We start from the raw sequence: 18,117 nt of genomic DNA, 5'->3' as shown, positions 1-18,117 counted from the left end.
TTGTGAAAGAGTCGACACAGTCACTCCCAAACAAAGCCATGAGTGCAGGCTGGTGTACTTGTAGTTCCCATATTCTGTGTACGGCCAACGGGACATCTCAAGTCGCCGACACAACTGCCACATTAGGCAGTCTTGTGTAACTTTATCATGGATCGCATTAGGTCAGTGGATTTATGGTGCGTAAGAGCAGAAACAGTGCATTTATCGGTATCTGCCCTTTTTTTTAATCTGTTGAATTTTTCAGTTGAATCATTGGTCTGGTTATGGAGCTTTTACCAGCTTGGATGAGGACACTGACATGAGTCCGAGTGCATCAACTTCAATGTGATCCCATGAAATGGTCAAGGACTACCGTAGCTTACAGCCTTGCATATTGGACCGAACAGCTAGTCAGAAATTTGGCAAAGTTGGGTCAACAATTTTGAGCAGTCTCGTCACTTTCCCTGCTTGGAGAGGCCAGGCTTCGCACACATATAAGTCCTACATTGTATATCATACCCACATGCACCGGTACATGCACATATAGCTTCAAAGTGTGCACAGCATCGCTGGAAGCCTTTGTTTTTCAATAGTTTGGGGGTTTTCAGAAAGCTCGCAATGGTTTGTTGACAAAAATTATATGTACATGTACTGGTACATGTAGGCACATGCAGTTTTTTGTTTGGTTGTTTGTTTTTTTTGTAGGGATTTGGGGTCCATTTGTATGGTTGATTCTAATTTAGTCCTATTTTTAGAGGATACAGATTACGGGGAATGATTATTGATATACTTTATGAGAGCCACATGGAGGTTCTGGACCTGGTGTTGCTGGAAAGTTGCAGTTTGTCAGCATTTGTTCCACTTGTGCTAATTTGATTTTGTGCAGTGCTTCCGTTTATTTTCTGCACCTTCCTGGAGTCTTCATCCTGATTTCTCTCTGTTCAGGAAGGACCAAATTAATGTGACTGAAAAACAGCTCTCCAAATTGCTGATCAAGTTTTGGGAGATGAACACCGATGTTGTTCTCTGGATCAAAATTCTTGATCAGATTGCTGGGTTGAAAGATACATGTAACATCCAGAGAAATGCTGTTTCGACAGGTGCAGGGCGTACCCCCACCAAGGCTCTGTTGGGTTGGCTGTCTCCCACAAGCATGGCACATAGCTACCAGTACTAGTAAAGTTCTGTCATTTTTGGCCATAAATGCTGGCAATAAACAGACTGTTTTTACGATGCCGAACTGTAGTTTTGTTGGTGGTCTTAAAATCTGTATCTATAGGTCAATAGTTGTACTGTACATGTACCAGTACCTCTCCCGGGGCCCTGTGTAAGGTCTAGGGTGGTTTGCAGTATGCCTGGAATGGAGTCAAACCAACAGGCTTGCTTTGTGTTGTAATTTGTAGCCCACTTTGATTTCATTCTTGTGTCATTGGGTGTGCTTCACAGTCATTTTCATGACCTGTGTGTACATTGTGCATGCCAAGCCTGATGGCAGAGAGAGAGAGAAATGGTATGCCGGTCACAGAAAAAGCAGCGGAACTTGTTTTTGACTAGTTGGCCGCCAAACAGCTCTGTTAATTTTCGGTGTTATCTCTGCTTCATCTAGCATCTTACAGTGTACCTGTATATACCAGTACAATCGGTAGGTGTGCATGTGGAGGCCAATAAACTTTGGCAGAGTAGCACTGATAAGGAATCATCTATTGTCACCAGGCTGATTGAACCTGTACCAACTTTGGCAAAGTTATTTAATATGGGTCTGGGCTCTGACCACAGCAAAAGGTTCTTTGTGCTGGTGGAAAAGTGGAAAGACCAGAAAACTTCTTTAGAAGCCTTTTTTAGTGATACTGAACCGTGACGCATTATCTGTCGAACCAGCGAAGCGTTTGAACTCAAAAGGGAAGTTGGGCTCTGTCAATTGTGTAGGTACGGGGAATTTACATCATCACAAGGAAATGTATGAGAATGCTGTATGGTACCTTGGGTTTTATGGAAGAGGGCTTAACACTGGACAAGGAAATTGATTCGACCCTAAAAGAGACAGAACTCCATTTGGAGATAACAACAAATCCGTGTGTCAGATTGCGTTGCACCTTCATAGACTGTGCACATTTACAAATTTAAAGAGTGTCTTCATATGTGTACATGTACATGTAGGTATGCTTGCCAAGTTCCAAAGAGATCTGGCACATTTTTTGGGGGGAAGGGGGCAGATTCTGCCTCCCGCTGATGGTGAGGTTCTGCGAAAGAGCCCAGTTCTTGTCAGAATTCAAAACAGTTACATGTACATGCAGGGTTAAGTGAGAAGGGGGAATATCATCTTAAAGGGGGAAAAACTTACATTTGCCGCGTTTGTCACTGTGCTTTCATGCTTTTGATAACACTATCTGTTCAAGGTTTGTTTTAAGGGACTATCAGTACATATCCCACTTTGAATGACAGGGATTTAAAATATGCAAATATTTTACGTAAAAGGTTTGTTTGCTTATAAGCCCAAATAGCGTCTGGTCCCAGGACATTTACGAAGGGGCTTTTTGAAAAGGTTTTACTGTTCATATTTTGCCTGATGACCTAAAAAAAGTTCGGAAAGAATAGAAGTGAAAATGTTCTATTGGCTTTTGCACAGAGGAAGAAAGTACATGTACCTACACAAAAATGCCCCAGAATTTCAAGTTTGAATCAGTGTTCCAGTTAGAAGTGTCACATATTGTTTTCAGTAAAAGTGAGTGTCAAAAGCATAATTTAGATCACAGAGCATTTAGGAACTCTTTAAGTGGCTGTCACAAATGATTTGTCGGTCTCCTTTTAGGAATTAGCCCCTGCAGTTCGGTCTATTCCATAATCCCACCCGGAATCCAATCCCTCTAAGTCACTTACTAGGCTTTTAGTGCTGGTGAGGCTCTGCTAACACGATTTACCCACACAGAATTACCATGTAACTGTGTCCTGAGAGCACAGAGGATGGGAAGGACCCTGTCCATGCTCTGCACTCGTGATCATCCCCTCTCCCTTTGGTGGATTTGTCCATTCCCCGCCTCCCCTCCCATCAAAATGGAAGAGTCCATTCACGCATAATATATTGCTGTCTTTTCCTCTTCTGTGCAGGTCACTCCCACTTCAGCATTCACAGAGGGTAGATGGCACGTCAGCCGAGTTCTTCCATGTGTTGTTGGGTTGTGTGCACACATATAGCAGTTTGATTGTAAGGATTGTTGCCTGATCAAGAATAAGAGTGTGTATATGTACAAGACGAGAACATCGAATTGTGGAATAACTGCTCTCTGGAAGAGATAAATTTAAGAGTTCATTTTCAGTGGAGTTCATCAAAAAATGAAGCGAGAGACAAGGAGTGCAGAAAGATGATCAGATATGCAGCATGTGCCGTGGATGATTGTTTTTTAGTGATATCGAAAAGCAATATTTGACAACCTTTGCAGTGGTGATTATCTATGCACGAGAGACAGCAAGGTGGAAGCACTGAAATGGTGAGAGGAACTGACAGCCTTGGACAGATGGGTTTGTAAACCAAAGGCCAAGTGTGCAGGAAATGAGAACTACGTAGTGCCAGTTCCTGTTGTTTAGCTGAACCACATACACATCGCACAGGGTTATTGGAAGGTGGAGATATCATCAGTGACAGCATCACCACGTAGGGGGGACCAAGTCACTAGCCAAGAGGAGCTGGACGTCATCTTCTGCTGATTCAGACGGGCTTGCAGCTTGTCTCTCGGTTGCAAAAACCATGACTTCCAACTTCCTAATGAGATTACTAAAGCGTGGCTCGGGGCCACCTCGGCCACAAGTGGATATGCATGCACTCTTTACCAGCTCCCAGATGAGTACCATGATACTCCAGGGGCAGCTGTCAGTCCATGAACCCTGGCGTCGGAACAAGAAGAAACCCAAGATCATCTATGCGTGCCTGTACACCAACGATTCCAGCCCCTTTATCGTGTGGTACACGGACAAAGCGCACAAGAAGCCCCGGGGATTCTTTAACATCCGGGGTGGCAAAATCGCCCCCGTTGGGGAGTTCAGCTTCCAGATTGCCTTCAAGGACCAGACCAGCCAGATCTACAAGTTCAACACCTCGACCTGGGAGCGGCGCGAGGAGTGGCTGCACCTGCTGCGCAAGGAGAGCCGCAAAGAGGTCCAAATGCCGCTGATCGAGACCATTTGCAAGCAGGACTACCATGTCAGCCAGGACGACCTGGCCATCACCCAGACAGCTGACCAGAAGGCCAGACAGCAGCAGCTCCGGCCCCAGTGGAAGGGGCATCGCAGGACAGTCAGCGCCGGTTCACCGTCGCCGCAGCGCTGCACCGTCCAGCTGCAGCGAAGCAGAAGCCAGCCGCACATCCAGAAGGGCCGGCTTATCAAGAGGAGACCCACTGTCCTGGAAAAGCACTCGCCGACCCTCGGCCAGACAGTACAGAGTGAGAGGAGGTTTATACGGGCACCAGAGGTTTGTCGTAGCTGATTCGTAGCATGAGATTATGTTTTCCATTTGCCATTTTTGCACTGAATATTTTCTAAAAAAAATTGCATATTTATAAAATGATTATTTTCTTCACTACTCCCTTTCTGAATGAGTACTTGTTCCCATGGACGGTACACAGAGCTCAATGTGTGAGAAAACCTACATGTACACACGACAACTTGCAGGAAAAGCCCGTGTCACTGAATTTAGAGCTTGATGAATGCCAACGTACACGGTTCTTAAAACAGTGCACTGAACAGAAATGGAGAAATAAATTCTGCATTGTTGAATTGTGACACAATATCACTTGCATTTTCATTTCCTGGATTCTGAATAGTTTGGTTTCCAACAAATACATGTACCACCCCTGCCTTTATTCACTGGGGACAAAAATGAACACCAGTAGGTTTTTGGAGGTGTAATAGACATGACCTGGGGGACAAAAATGAACACCAGTACGTTTTTGGAGGTGTAATAGACATGACCTGGGGGACAAAAATGAACACCAGTAGGTTTTTGGAGGTGTAACTGACATGACCTCTTCCAAAAGGAAATGAAAGTTTGAACTCAGTTTTTGTTTTCACCTGTTGAGCTCTGGTTTTCATGGAGGCTGCCTTAATATGATGAAATTTTGCAAGAGTTCTTCAGCTGAATGTACGTATACACTGTACATAGTGGTAAAACTATAAAATTCCTAGCAGAATTTTGCATTTGTGCATGATTTAAAGATTAATAAGGCTGTGACTGATGGTTTGTCCTCAGAGGCTCACTAAATTGGGGCGACGGAATTTTTCAAGGATTTTGAAGGATTGGCGTTAATATGAGGCTCACTGCCAACTGCGGTGTGTGGTTCGGGACAAACATGTCAGTGGTAAACGTCAGATTGCATTCAGTACAAACACGTGATACATACCGTGCTTTAGAATGTCGCTGGCCACCCTGTTTTGTATTACGAATATTAGATCAATATAACTTCCACTGCATGAGTACTTGTACCAGTAATTCTAAGCTCTTTAGACCAAGGTCAATGTTTACTTGCCATAACAGACTCACTCAGATAACCGTATATTTTCCGTATTCCTGGGTGCATTAATTATATTTTTAAATGGTTTATATTTTGGGGATCAGTAAAACAGAGCAGCCCTTTGTATCAACTCTATTTTCATTGTGATGTTACCCAAACTGTATCAGTAGTCAGTAAATCAAACAGTGTGCCGGGTACCAGTATTCCTGTTTGCATGGATCACATATTTGTACTCCTGTCAGTAATGATCCTTCCAGGTGGTGTAAATCTAATAGTACCTTTGCTGTGACTCCCCTACCATGTTGATTAAGACATGCAATGTACACCTACGTGTAGCACGTTTTCAATCTGTACAGCACAAAATAAAAAAGATAACGTTTTCATTTTTCAGCAATCCAAGGGCTTTGGAGTTACCGATAGGTACATCTTTTTCTTGAAACGTGCTCATGATGTATCTGTTTTTCTGGCTCAATTTATTTAAGGTGGCATTTGTTTTGAGCAATTCCACTGGTCTTTCCACACGAGTGTCTCGACAGACAAGAGACTGCAGGGTATTGTAACTGGTAAAGGGCTGCAGAATTTTACCCAGTATGGTTCATTGCAATTGTAGCCGGAAAATCCTTCAATACAAACATGTAATTATTTTGAAGCGTTGCCCGACAGCTTTGTGCAAACCCGGATGAAGAACAGGAAATCCTTCAGGCTCATACCCTATACGACCGCTCATCCTCTGCTTAGCCATACCATTTATTTTTAGATCTACATGTAGCAACAAAGTACCCAGTCATCATTTCCCAAACCTGGATGTTCATAAAGCATAATGCTTCATGCAAGTGATGTTTGGGCAAGTGGGGAATGAGATGTCGGTTCTTACACAAGCGTCACCTGATACATATCATCAGTATTTGGTAACTTTATGTACAGTCCTCCCCCGATTGTTTTTTAAAAGTTCTATGTATTCCATATTATTTATAGCCACATATCTGAACTGAATGTGGAATGGTGTTTGCATGTGTGCAGCCCACTGAAATTCTAAGGCATCCTTTGCCTCGTTACGTGGATCTTCACACTGTTCCCGAAAATGCCCAAACACTTTGGTTGTTTGAAAACACAAATCCTACACGTTGAACACAAACATGCATTGCTTTGACCACTGAAATACCGGTACAAGCCCTCCTCCTGTGGGGAAAAAAAAAGGCAATTGGAAAAATCCTGTCAAATTCTCACCTTGAGAAGCAACAGCTGTACCCCTCATACCAGGCAAGTCAAATGGCCACAAACACAGATTGGAAAAAAACAAAGAGGAACCCTCCCATTGGCCTGAAGAAATTCCTTGCTGAATTGATATTCGTGGCATGTCATCCTCTGGAAAGCGAGAGAAGAAAATGTAGTTTAACAATCAGCAAGATATCGAGGCCGTCAAACTGTGAACTTGGTGCCGCGGTGCCTCTATCAGATCTCTGTCCCGGGGTTCGATGCTACGAATTACGTCAGCAGAAGAGTTACCAGAATTGATATTGGAAGTGGTCACGTCATACTTCTTCCATTGATCTTAGGTTTCTTTAATACGGGCTCATTTCCTAGAGTAATACATAATGAACCTTGGAGCAGTTCTGATGTTCATCAAAAGACTTTGTATTTATAGGTTTTTGGTGCACTCTTCAAAGCAGTGGTGTTGTTGCTTTTAATAGACACCTCCAGGTCCCTAAAAATAAAAAATTTTACCACATTTCATGACAAGTCCTGAGATCTTACAGAGATGAACTCGGCATCTGTACACTGTATGTCCACAATGTGCATGACTGCAAGGTACCCTGTACATGAACATAGTAAGTTTATCTGAAACTTTAAGGAACAGGAATTTCTACACTGCAGGTGTCTGTCAACGTAAATCATTCATCAGTTGACGTTAATTGTTGCATGTCATTACAATGATGTTGGTTCCATTATACCAAACAGTTCCCTGCAACTTGCTTATTGCATGGTTCCTTTCTGCTGCTGACTATTTCCTGGGCAATAATGGATAAAATATTCAGCGGCCCATTAATCATGCCCCCCCCTAATTCTGGATATATGCAGGTTCATTTGTTTAGGTGAATATCCACTGGTAAGACCAAGTTGACCTCCGGGTGCTTTGAATGGTTGACGGCCTCGTCTCTTCGCCCAGGCCACTTCCATTAGCATCTGAGGGAAACTGGTATAGATATCCTTACATGTACCTCTGACTCATAAACATTGTAATTGTCCTGAAAAATGACTTTGGTTGGTTTCCGGGCGTCTGCAAACCCAAACCCACTTAATTATGCATGTTACTTGCTCTTACAATGCGGACTGTGAATGCTCTCTCATTTACAGTGATGCATTCATGCACAATTCACGGCAATTGTCGGCGCAGATGCAGGGAGAGTGACTTTATCCAAATTTCACGGCCAGTCAAGTAACGGTGGTTTCCATGGGAATACCTTTAGCACTGGCCACAGAATGCAGTTTGCGTTGCACGCAGCTCGGGTTGGTAGTGATGAAGTGTACTGGAAATTTTGAGTCAGGGGAATTGATGCTTGCGGGGGAATTTGGGTACATATCCAGATTCTCTGGTTATTTTGTTGATTTTTGTTTTCTTCGTAAAGAACCTTGCCTCTTCATCAATGCAAATTCACAGCATCAGCAATTGTACAAATTTTATGTTTATATGTTTTGTAATCAAGGTTAAGTTATGACAGTCATATCAGAAATTACATTTGAAATGTCAATTTTTGTACATTGGCTACCAACCACTGCTATATTATATGGTGGTCATTTAAATTGAATTTGAAAAATTCTTGGAGGAACTGTCATCGTTTGCAATTTCCCTCAGTGCCAATTGTAGCTTGTTTTTGTTTTGTTTTCATTGTTAAAGATAAACACATTGTTTTGGTACACGTGAGCCGATGCAAAAGTATTATGGCCAGTATTTAGGAGTACGTGTACATAAGTACATAAATCAAAGTGACGAAAGACGAGGCCTTCATTCAGTGATTTGCAAATATCCTTTAATCCACACTATTATCTATACGTGAGGGGCAGAATGGATACACTGCACTTTTCCCAAGGTTTTCCGATTTTAAGAGGCTGCACCCAGCTATTTTTGTAATTGCTGAACTTTCCAGCCAAATCGTTATGTCTAAAGTTACAGAGGTATTATTCTAGTAATCTAAAGTGTAGTTTATGGAATTTATGAAATTTATCTCCTAAAATTTAATCCAAATTGTATAATGAATATGTATTATTTGTGATATCCCATTATATCCCACCTGGTTATCCATTATTCATATTTTTTGTATTAATTACTCCATGTAATGATGTATCTAAAAGTATCCTTTGAACCTTTTGAATTTACAGTCAGTGAATTTTGAAGTTCCTTTTTTGTTCCCACTGTTCAGTATCGTCCGTGTCAAATGAAAGCATTAAACATGAAAATGTGCTTTTGCAGTTTGGTTGTCAAGTTGTCAGATTATTTCAGTTGAAATTTTCCCTTCTTTAGGTTAAAAAATTGCTGAGACAAAATACTGCTCATCTAATTTTCAGGAGGGTTTTAGTCACTCTAAGACGTGAACGACATGTCATTAACTACCGTTTTTTCGTTAAGAGTGGGAGGGAAGACTTCAGAGCACAAACTCTCGCCATGAGCTTCACTTAAAAGGAGATACATTTAATCCAAACCGCCACATGATTTGAGGATTTATTCGAGGAAAGTCCAGGGGTGAAGGTACAGTCAGCGACTGACTTTGTACAAGAAACCCCCAGTAAGACAAAGTGCAAAGAATTGCCGTCGTCTTATAAGTTACATACAGAAAGTTTTGGAGGATTCTTGTGTTTGGCCTGTTAACCTAACATCCGTTTGGGTGTGGTTTGACCCGCAAAGCTTGAATTTTTCAGTATTAATTGTTTTTTTTTTCAACATTCTTCATTTCGTACAATGCCTTGGTGAAAAGAAAGCTGCTCAGTAATCGGCCATTTGCGAGAGAACTCCAGAAAACCCGGTAAAGTCTTGGCTTTCTATTACTAAGACCCCTCTGTTGAATGGTTTCATGGATTTCTTGTCTTCCCTCGTCGCTGTACCGCATGAAAAATTTCTTGTTACGGATAACCTAAGTTTTCTGCAGCAAAGGAAAGGGGCTGGCATCGTTTGAAAGGCTGTAGAGTGCTTTGACCTACATGTAGTAGTGGAGGACATAACTAGAATACCTGTGGTCAGTTACTGAAGAGCTGCGCATTGTGATGAGCATGTTCCTAAACGTGCGTAGGCCCGCCGGCCCCGCTAGGCTCCCCACGTGGAATTTCTGCCACAAGTGTTGAATGGCCGAATATTGAATGAGACAAGGCAGAAAGTCAACGCTTGAAAGTTAACAACTGCCGAACATCTCTTTTATGTCGATTGCAATTAAATGGACATTCGAAGCTTGAAGCCAGCCATACATGTACTCAGCGGAGGTGGTGGGTGTGTGTCGCTCTGCTTCTGTGAGCTTCTCAAGTGCATCACGTAAGTACTCCACACCTTATGAAAGAACCCATAATAATGTATAAAGCATGACACTCCTCAGTCGGAAATCTTAACGAGACGGGATTCTTTTTTTCATGGGGAGACGGTATCAAAGAATTCCACTTTTGGAACGGTGACAATTGTTGGAGATCTGGAGTCCATGTTCTTTGGATGTCTTCGGTCATTGAACGATCAAATTAGGTATGAATTCACCCATGATTCATCCATTTTCAAAATGTTGAAGTGAAAGTTCTCAACTCTGGAACGCCGATGGGTCTTTCTTTCTCAAGAGAAAATGTCTTCTTGCTCTCCTGTGACCCCCAAACTAGATTTGTGCTTTCAGCCAATCTTTTGTAGGTTTTGTACAGTTTTCAGTTGGTTTCACCGTTTCGCTCATCTTTCGCCCTGAGACATCAGGATTGATGCTTTGGAAAATCAAACTTGGATTAATTTTCCCCAAAGTTCTCTGCTTAATTGCTTTATACATGATTTCTGTTCGTGCATTACTCAATCCCAAAGTCAACGGATGTCCATAAATTCTACAGCAATTCATTTCGGGTCACTCGCAAATTAGGTCATCCAGGATCGGACTAAAACCAGCTTTAGGTTTGGCCATTCACTCTTCTTGTGGGAGTACAATCCTTCAGTAAAATTGTTAGACTTCTTGAATCACCCCGTTTCCAGAAGTTGAAAGGTCCGAAAAATTGCCGCTAGGATCAAGACCTTCAATTTGTTCTGCCCAGCATGCAGTGAGGCGTGCAAAGCTGAAAAGAAAACGGGGCTCATTTGCTGTGGCTGGAGTATTGCATATTTCACAGCGTGATACACATCAGTCCCTGGGGTGATGCACCTAGCCAAGGTCGGGTATTGTGTCGAGTGGTTTTTCCCATGCCATCTCAAACCACATTTCCCTAGGTCCTTTTCTTCATTGGACAGAAATAAATCCATCGAACAATTTCCTGCAGAGATTCTACCTTGAGAACATAGCCTATGCTGAAATTGCTGCAATTCTCTAGAAGTATCAATCACAAATGAGGATGACTTCACTTAAACTCTTTGCAACCAATTTTATTGTAACTGTCGGGCCCTGTAGTGTGTGAGGGCGGATCCAGGGAGCTGAGGGATACACTGATTGATTCAACCTTGTAACTCTTTGTTATTTGCTGAAAGTAGAGGAGACCTCTGGGAAATTCTGCAATTTATCACAGAGTTCTGGAAAAAATTAACGAGACGGCACTCCTTTGGTTGTGTACAAAGTCTATGGAGTATCAACAACAGTTTCCAAGTACCATTCTGCAGAATTGAAACTTTTCAATAGGATAACTGACCTTTATGGAGATACCATATGAAGGAAAAGTTGTGACAGGTACAACATTCTTTTCAACACATTTCCTACAATTTGTACAGGGTAATTAATGTTGCAGAGTTACTCTTGAGGGAAATGTGTCTGTAGTGTAGTGGAAGACTTCCTGATGATTCATCCAAGTTTCGTGAGAATTCCCAAATGTTTCCAAAGGTCAGCCCCTCCAAAAATAACCATTGCCACTATCTATAGAGAATCTTAGAGCTCCTCCCCCAAAAGTGTAACACTTCTTTATCTCAGCTGTTGTGAGAATGTTCATTGAACCATATAACTTTCAGTTGGCCAAGTTGTGGCAATGAGATTTTGGTATGAGAACCCTCCTATGCAAAGATGCATTCTTGACACAGTAGTCCTACCAGTCAAAATCAGTCGAGTGACATATGATATGTCTGTGTACTACACAGTAAGACAGAATTTTTGACTGTTTTTGACGATTACAGCAAAAGGTTAATTGGGGTAATATTACATTTTGACCTAAGTGTACTGTTAGATTGCTTGTTGTCATGTTATTCTATTTATAAGTAATCCGACATTCCAAGTTCTGTTTGTCAACTCAACATTCGGACAATGTGATATTTTCACTGAGGGAGAACTGAAAGATATGAATCGTTTTGGGGTCGTCTTGTTTACAGGTTTCAAAGATATTATTGTTTCATTGAATTGTTTAGGACTTGAACCGCGCTCATGGCATTTCACACTGAAATCGGCCCGGTAATGCAATATCTGAGTGGGAGGAAGATGAAAGATTTGAATCTTGACAGCTTGCCGGCTCACTACATGGTCATTTGCAAAAATTATCATTAGAGATCAACTCTGCTTCCTTCCCATGGATACCAGTCAAGCCCAGTAACATTTTGAGTGGGCCGGGAGGTCATGGAAGTAGACATATTTTTGGATCATGTTGAAATAACCTCACCGGGCTTTATATTGCCAGTACAGAATGTCGCCGGCCCTGTCCATGTGAACCATTACCTGTTTGCTTTGCAGCAACACCATCAGTCAAAGGGCTGTCAATTTTTACTATTTTGACACCTTGGGAAAATAAATAAAACCTTGCCTGAGAGTTCAGTCAGTTCAAGGCATTAGAAGTCACACCTTGAAACTACGCAATCCTAGATTGTTAGTAGGATATTAAATTTGTGACTTGTGTTTGCTTCAGCCAGTTGCCTCACCTGTGAAAAAGGGTGGAATGAAGCATTCCCACTGATGCACCCTTGTGTGATGTCTCCTATCTACCTTCATCAATTTGGACGTGTAACAGGTGCATTACGCTTTCTGTGCTTTCTTCGTGATTCTACTGACAATCCTGCATGGCAGTGAAGTTGCACACATTGATATATTTTCTGAAGACTTCTCATATGAATGAAATAACACTTTGCTCGTTTGAGGGTCTGGGCAATGATATTTCCTCACACTTTCTTGTGCAAATCCATACTCGTGTTTAGTGCATGAAAACAATGCGACACCCATTCGGGGTTCATTTTACAGGTTTTTTTTTTCTGTTCAAATTGCAAATCCAAGAATCACTCGGTGAAAACATTTCTGGGAAAGAGATGCTTGTTGGTCTGCTGTCATGGACTCATTGAATGAGTCATCAAAGAAGAGGAAATTTAGAACCGGAAAATGTCACAAATTCCAGCAGTTTTTGCACACAAATCCATGATGCAACATGTTTTTTTTCTCCCTGGAATGGCATCACAGTTTTGCTCAAGAAAATGGGAATTTGAATCGACATAAAACCAACAAGGGCACGTACTCTAAAACTTTCCAACCAGCCGAAAAATACAAAGATGCATTTTCAAGGACCATAGTATTTTCATCGACACTTTAATACACAAATGTACGTATTTCATTACACTGTGTATACTTTAATGTCCCAGTGTTAATTTGGCTCAACGGTACATGCATGTAGCCTAGGCTATATTCTTTAAATATGAAGTCCAAAACTTCAAGCTGAATGAGGTTTTCTTGTTTTCTTGCAAATAATGTCATTGACCAATCAAAATTAACGAAACTTGGTAAGTCCGTGTAGGTGCTTCCCTGAAACCCACAAGGATCTCCATTTCGGATACCCAAGATTTTCTGTTTGGGGTTGCCAGTTGAAGTAACACTCTTGGAAATACCCCCCACGGCTGTGCTGATTACTCTCATATCAGTCTGTTCTTCCATGGGGTCCATCGTATCCACGCACCTGTAACTTTCTTCCTGGAAAGGATATCAAGGCTCGCCTGGCGGGGTGTGCCAATGTGGGATTGATACCCTCACCGGGATACGTCTGCTGGTGGAGAGATCAAAAGGAGAATTCATTTTCTCAGGGCTTTTCTGGAGTATAAGGCCATGTGTCCGAGGGTTAAAGTGTTTGCACAGAGGTAGATGACGATGTCTTTCTTCAGTGTCTCCATTATTTGTGCATAACATGTGCAGTGGTGTAAACTCGGAGACTGCGTCCAGAAATCTCATCTGGTAGCTTTCCTTTTTTAAATAAATTCTTAGATGATTAAAGGGGAAAGAAGTTCAAATGTGTCTGTTTTCCTATTTTTTTTCATTTTAATTATTTTTTTGAATTGGCACTTTGGAGGTTAATAAATAAACCCACCCTTACAGATGTCATTCAGTTGCCCTACAAATTCCTCTGTGGTGTGGCCCTGAAAGTAATCACAGTGCCACCAAAATTGTGTTCCCTACTATTTCTGCTTAAACTAAAGTTTGCGTCATCGTCATCATCTTTCCAGACGACATCCATCTTTTGAGGAAGACTGTCAGTTCATAGACTAAAATCTACCATAAAGACATGTATCACGCGTTTTCCAATACGTCCTAATCTTTCCCCCTCCAATCACACCCACGCATTATTGCTTTGTGGGAACCATCTTGTGCCAGTAATTTCCATCAATACCAACTGAGACTACTTCCGAGAAGGTTCTTGGTCCCTAGGAAGGAGATAAGAAGTTGTGTGGGTGGGAGGTATGGGTGGGGCATTGTTAAAGAAACCAACCCTTGGACGTATTAGCATTGGCCAACATTTACTTTGTTGTGCTAAGGCAGGCAATGAATAAGTACAAAATAAGGCTTGTTACCTGTCCCAAAGAGGTTTTCATTGATTGTTCGTTTATGATCCCAGGTAGGCTTACTGATTCAAGAAAAGGCAGCAAGTCAGTACAATGACAGAAAGCTATCAAACTGATTTTCTGCTTGCCTTTAAAATCGGGTGCGTATCGTAAGTCCGACGCCTCATAGGTCCAAGGTCCATAGGTCCATAGGTGAGACCTATGAGGCGTCGGACTTATGGACTTTTTAAACGCCTTTTTCGGACTTATGAGGCATTGGAATTATGAGGTGTCAGACTTATCTAGTCCCACTAGGTCCAATCCCAATGGGTACCTATAGATTTGGTGTGTCCATGCTGGATTAGTCATTTCTAAAATCTCGGCTTATCCTCTCAGTACTACAACTAATACCTCCTCCATCGTCCTCTCTTCAGGTATTCTTAACACATTGTAAGGAATTTGCAGTGACTATCCGGGGGGTCTTTACAATCATTCATTCTTACTGTAAGGAGTTTGTCAAAGTGCCGTTAGGTCTGATGAGTGCCACGGTCTTTGCAGTAGAGCAGGTAAATCAAAACTGATCTGCTTTCTCTTTGGTGATCTCTTTTCACAACATGCTTGGCACATTTTTGTCCGGGGGGCCAAAGGAACCTGTGGTTTTACACATAGGTTGTGTACATTTCAAAATTTCTAGGGGAGGGGGATACTCCTTGGGTGCATGGACCTCTTCCTCTGCCCCCTAGTTACGCCACTAAGTATGTGCTGTTCACAGTGAAGAATCCATTAGTTTCCTTGAATACTATACATGTATATGTTTTTTGTTTACGTTTCAAAGAGTACTTGTTATATAAATTCCCACTAACTTGACAAAGAAGTAAGTGTGCCAAGAAAGCATCCACCTCTTTTCCCTTGAAAGTCTTCTTCACTCTACTGCTGAGATTAAAGGTCGGGTTTGGGTGCAAGTTTGAAAATGAATTACAGTCTGGTTTGTCGGCGTTATGATAATTGAAATTGCTTCTGTATGTAAATTCCTGAAGTTTGGCCTGATTTGATAGCTTGAGTAATGCCCATTGCGGATGCACACAGCTAGGATATCTGCCAAACAGTGTGACACAGTCTGTTCAAGATTAAAAGATGGCCAAATCTTTCGCTATAGTTATTTGGCACTTGTGATTTCAACAGATCATTTATTTGTGTACTTTTTTTGGTTGTTTTTTTTTGAGTTACGCATTGTTTGCTTGGATTTAGTTCATTTGAGTGAGGATCTCTTACCAGAATTATGAGAAATAGGTCGATGGATTGCAACCCCCCCCCAAAAAAGACAGGAAGACTTATGAGATGGTTGTTTCCATGACAACAGAAGCACCATTGAAGAAATCCAATTCACACGAGAAAGAGTAGTGCAGATCTTTAAACTTTTATGTCTTAGAGGATTAAAACTAAGAGAAAAAAAGTTGGCATAGCAACAGCACGTTGACAAGTGAGTTATAAGCATTTGGTGACTGTTTCAAAATCCGAGTTGTTATAAAATTCTGTTTAGTGTATAAGAATTCTTTACAAATCTTGTCATCAGTACGTACTTCAAGACATGCCAACAGCTGACATTTTTATACACTTGTCCATGTCAATAAAGTAAAGAATTTTAGGGACATATCCTTTACTCGTTAACTTGAGGAAATAGAGGAGGGTAAGCATGTTTTACTCAGAGCATTGAATGCGATGTTTGAGTCCATCTCCACAAACAGAGGAAAGAGAATGTTAATCCAGGAAACAGTATCCTCTTTCGTTTCCCCATTTTCTGGGTTGGGGATTAGGAATTCCATCTGTCCGCAGTGAAGGTTCGGTTATCACGTTCTACATGATTTCATTTCCCCGTTGTTACATGTGGTCCCAGGCGGCCACAATAACAATGCTTTGGCTTTATGCCGATTGTTCCTGGCCCAATTAGTCAGCTATTGTGTGATCTAACTTGAAGGATTCAACACTTCCTTGGGACCCATGTCAGTATTGTGAATATTGTGCATCAAATAATGAATGGGATAGAGTGTTTTGATTGACTGTGCTGTTAAACATTACATTTTACACATTCTATACTGAATTGCCGCAATAATTATTATATAGATCAGATCACCCCTTTCTGTCCCACTTGCTTAAATTGATATTGTGAGGATCCCAAGATGCTTACTTCAGTTGTCCTTTGACTAGGCTTACAGACCTCTCATGGAGCTGTAGGTCTGTCTCAAAACATCTCTTTCAATATTTGCCACATGCATCTGCACTGTGGACACCAACCTTTCTTGACGCACATCTGCTGCTCCATATTTTGAAGATATCTGGATCAACTCGCCATCAAGCAAAGAATAAGAAAATTTGCACAGTTGTCATTTTTCTATAGAAGATGGTATTCTATGACGATTAGAGAAGTTTATAAAGTAGATCCATGTTATATTTCTCCATAACAGGGTCAGGATCTATCTGGGCAAGGTATGAATTAAACGAATGGGGGAGTGTTTTCTTCAAAATAAACGAAATCATTAAAGTTAAACTTTTCACTGGAAAAGCAACACATTCCAACTGGGTGATAATCTGTCCTTGGCTGTGCCAAAGCCCTCTGTCTGGAAATTAATGGCCTGGCTTTCAAAGAACACCAAACCATCATTTACATACAACTGTACCCTTTCTAAAGCCATTAAATTGGAGTCTGGCTTACTACCAAGGATTTACGCCCACCTAGGTGGTCACACCTTTTTAACAAGTGTGAAGTCATACCAGCCTTTGTAACCCATGGCTCTATGATTTTACACACAAATGAATGTACATGTATATCTACATGTACATGTATACTGTCACAGTAAAAACTGTCCAGTATCAGATGTGTGAACATTGTTTTAAGAGGGTGAAAATGCAGTGGTGGAGGGGAGACCTGCCCCTCACTTGAAATATACAAAAGCCATTGCATATATATAGGTTCCAATGCCCCCTCAAAAAAACAAATGCGTGCACCTTTAGGTGTCCCCCTGGACATTTCACCCTAGTTATGCCGCTTGTGAAGAGCTCACCAAACAGGAAAAAAATTTCATGAAATTTTGATGACCATACATGCTCTCAAAGCACAGGAGACTACACAACATTCATACCAGCATATAACAGTGAGTAATTGTTATAAAGACCCTGGCAATTCACTGTAATCTCTTTACAACATGTTGCTGACAGTGCTCTTAGAGAAGACAATGAAGGAGGTATTAGTTTTAGTTGTGGGCCAACAAACCCTAGAGAATTCAGAGTCTAATCAGGTAGAGACAGATAGCCTACCTGTTGTAATGGACCTGATGTAACTGTATACCAGTGACCACAGAACCAGTTTGATGGCTCCATCTACATTCTGTACACTAACCGACTGCCTTTGCCTTAATCATTAGACCTACCAGGGGTTGTAAAAGAACAATACATGTGTCTGAAAAACTCCCTAGGATAGATAACGAGCCACCTTTGTTCAGAGAGCTGTTTTGTATACATATCCTTGCTCCTACTTTCTCCTTGCCTCCTTCTCCAGAATAAAATCTATATACTTCATTTAACGGGACCCAGGGGATCACTGACTGCATGACCAGATAAACGGACAGTTCCTCAAAAGATGAGGTCCAAGAGAAATATTTATAACATCGTTTAAATTTAAACAGGAGAAATTACCGGGGGGGGGAGCAT

The 18,117-nt window shown here is 41.5% G+C and overlaps 1 protein-coding gene and 1 long non-coding RNA gene across 6 annotated transcripts in view; both read left to right on the top strand.

Moving 5' to 3' along the window:
* LOC110990148 (uncharacterized) overlaps positions 1-8,951 on the top strand; it is a 35,302-nt gene extending 26,351 nt beyond the window's left edge. For 2 of the 3 annotated variants that reach the window (XM_022254998.2, XM_022254999.2), the window contains one exon: positions 3,085-8,951. In XM_022254998.2, coding sequence (XP_022110690.2) covers positions 3,722-4,459 — 738 coding nt within the window. In that variant the 5' untranslated portion in view covers positions 3,085-3,721 and the 3' untranslated portion in view covers positions 4,460-8,951. The remainder of the gene's footprint in view (positions 1-3,084) is intronic. The other variant, XR_015423360.1, reaches the window with a different exon arrangement.
* A 581-nt stretch (positions 8,952-9,532) lies between these two features.
* LOC110990151 (uncharacterized) overlaps positions 9,533-18,117 on the top strand; it is a 28,815-nt gene continuing 20,230 nt past the window's right edge. The window contains exon 1 of one of the 3 annotated variants that reach the window (XR_015428404.1): positions 9,533-10,002. This is a non-coding gene — a long non-coding RNA (uncharacterized LOC110990151). The remainder of the gene's footprint in view (positions 10,003-18,117) is intronic. The other 2 variants (XR_002599772.2, XR_015428405.1) reach the window with 2 other exon arrangements.

This window comes from Acanthaster planci, linkage group LG19 (assembly GCF_054643075.1).
Source record: "Acanthaster planci isolate LZ-2023a linkage group LG19, COTS_SCS, whole genome shotgun sequence".
NCBI lineage: Eukaryota > Metazoa > Echinodermata > Asteroidea > Valvatida > Acanthasteridae > Acanthaster > Acanthaster planci.
The sequence above is the reverse complement of the archived record's forward strand: the minus strand, read 5'-3'. Positions and strand labels throughout refer to the sequence as shown.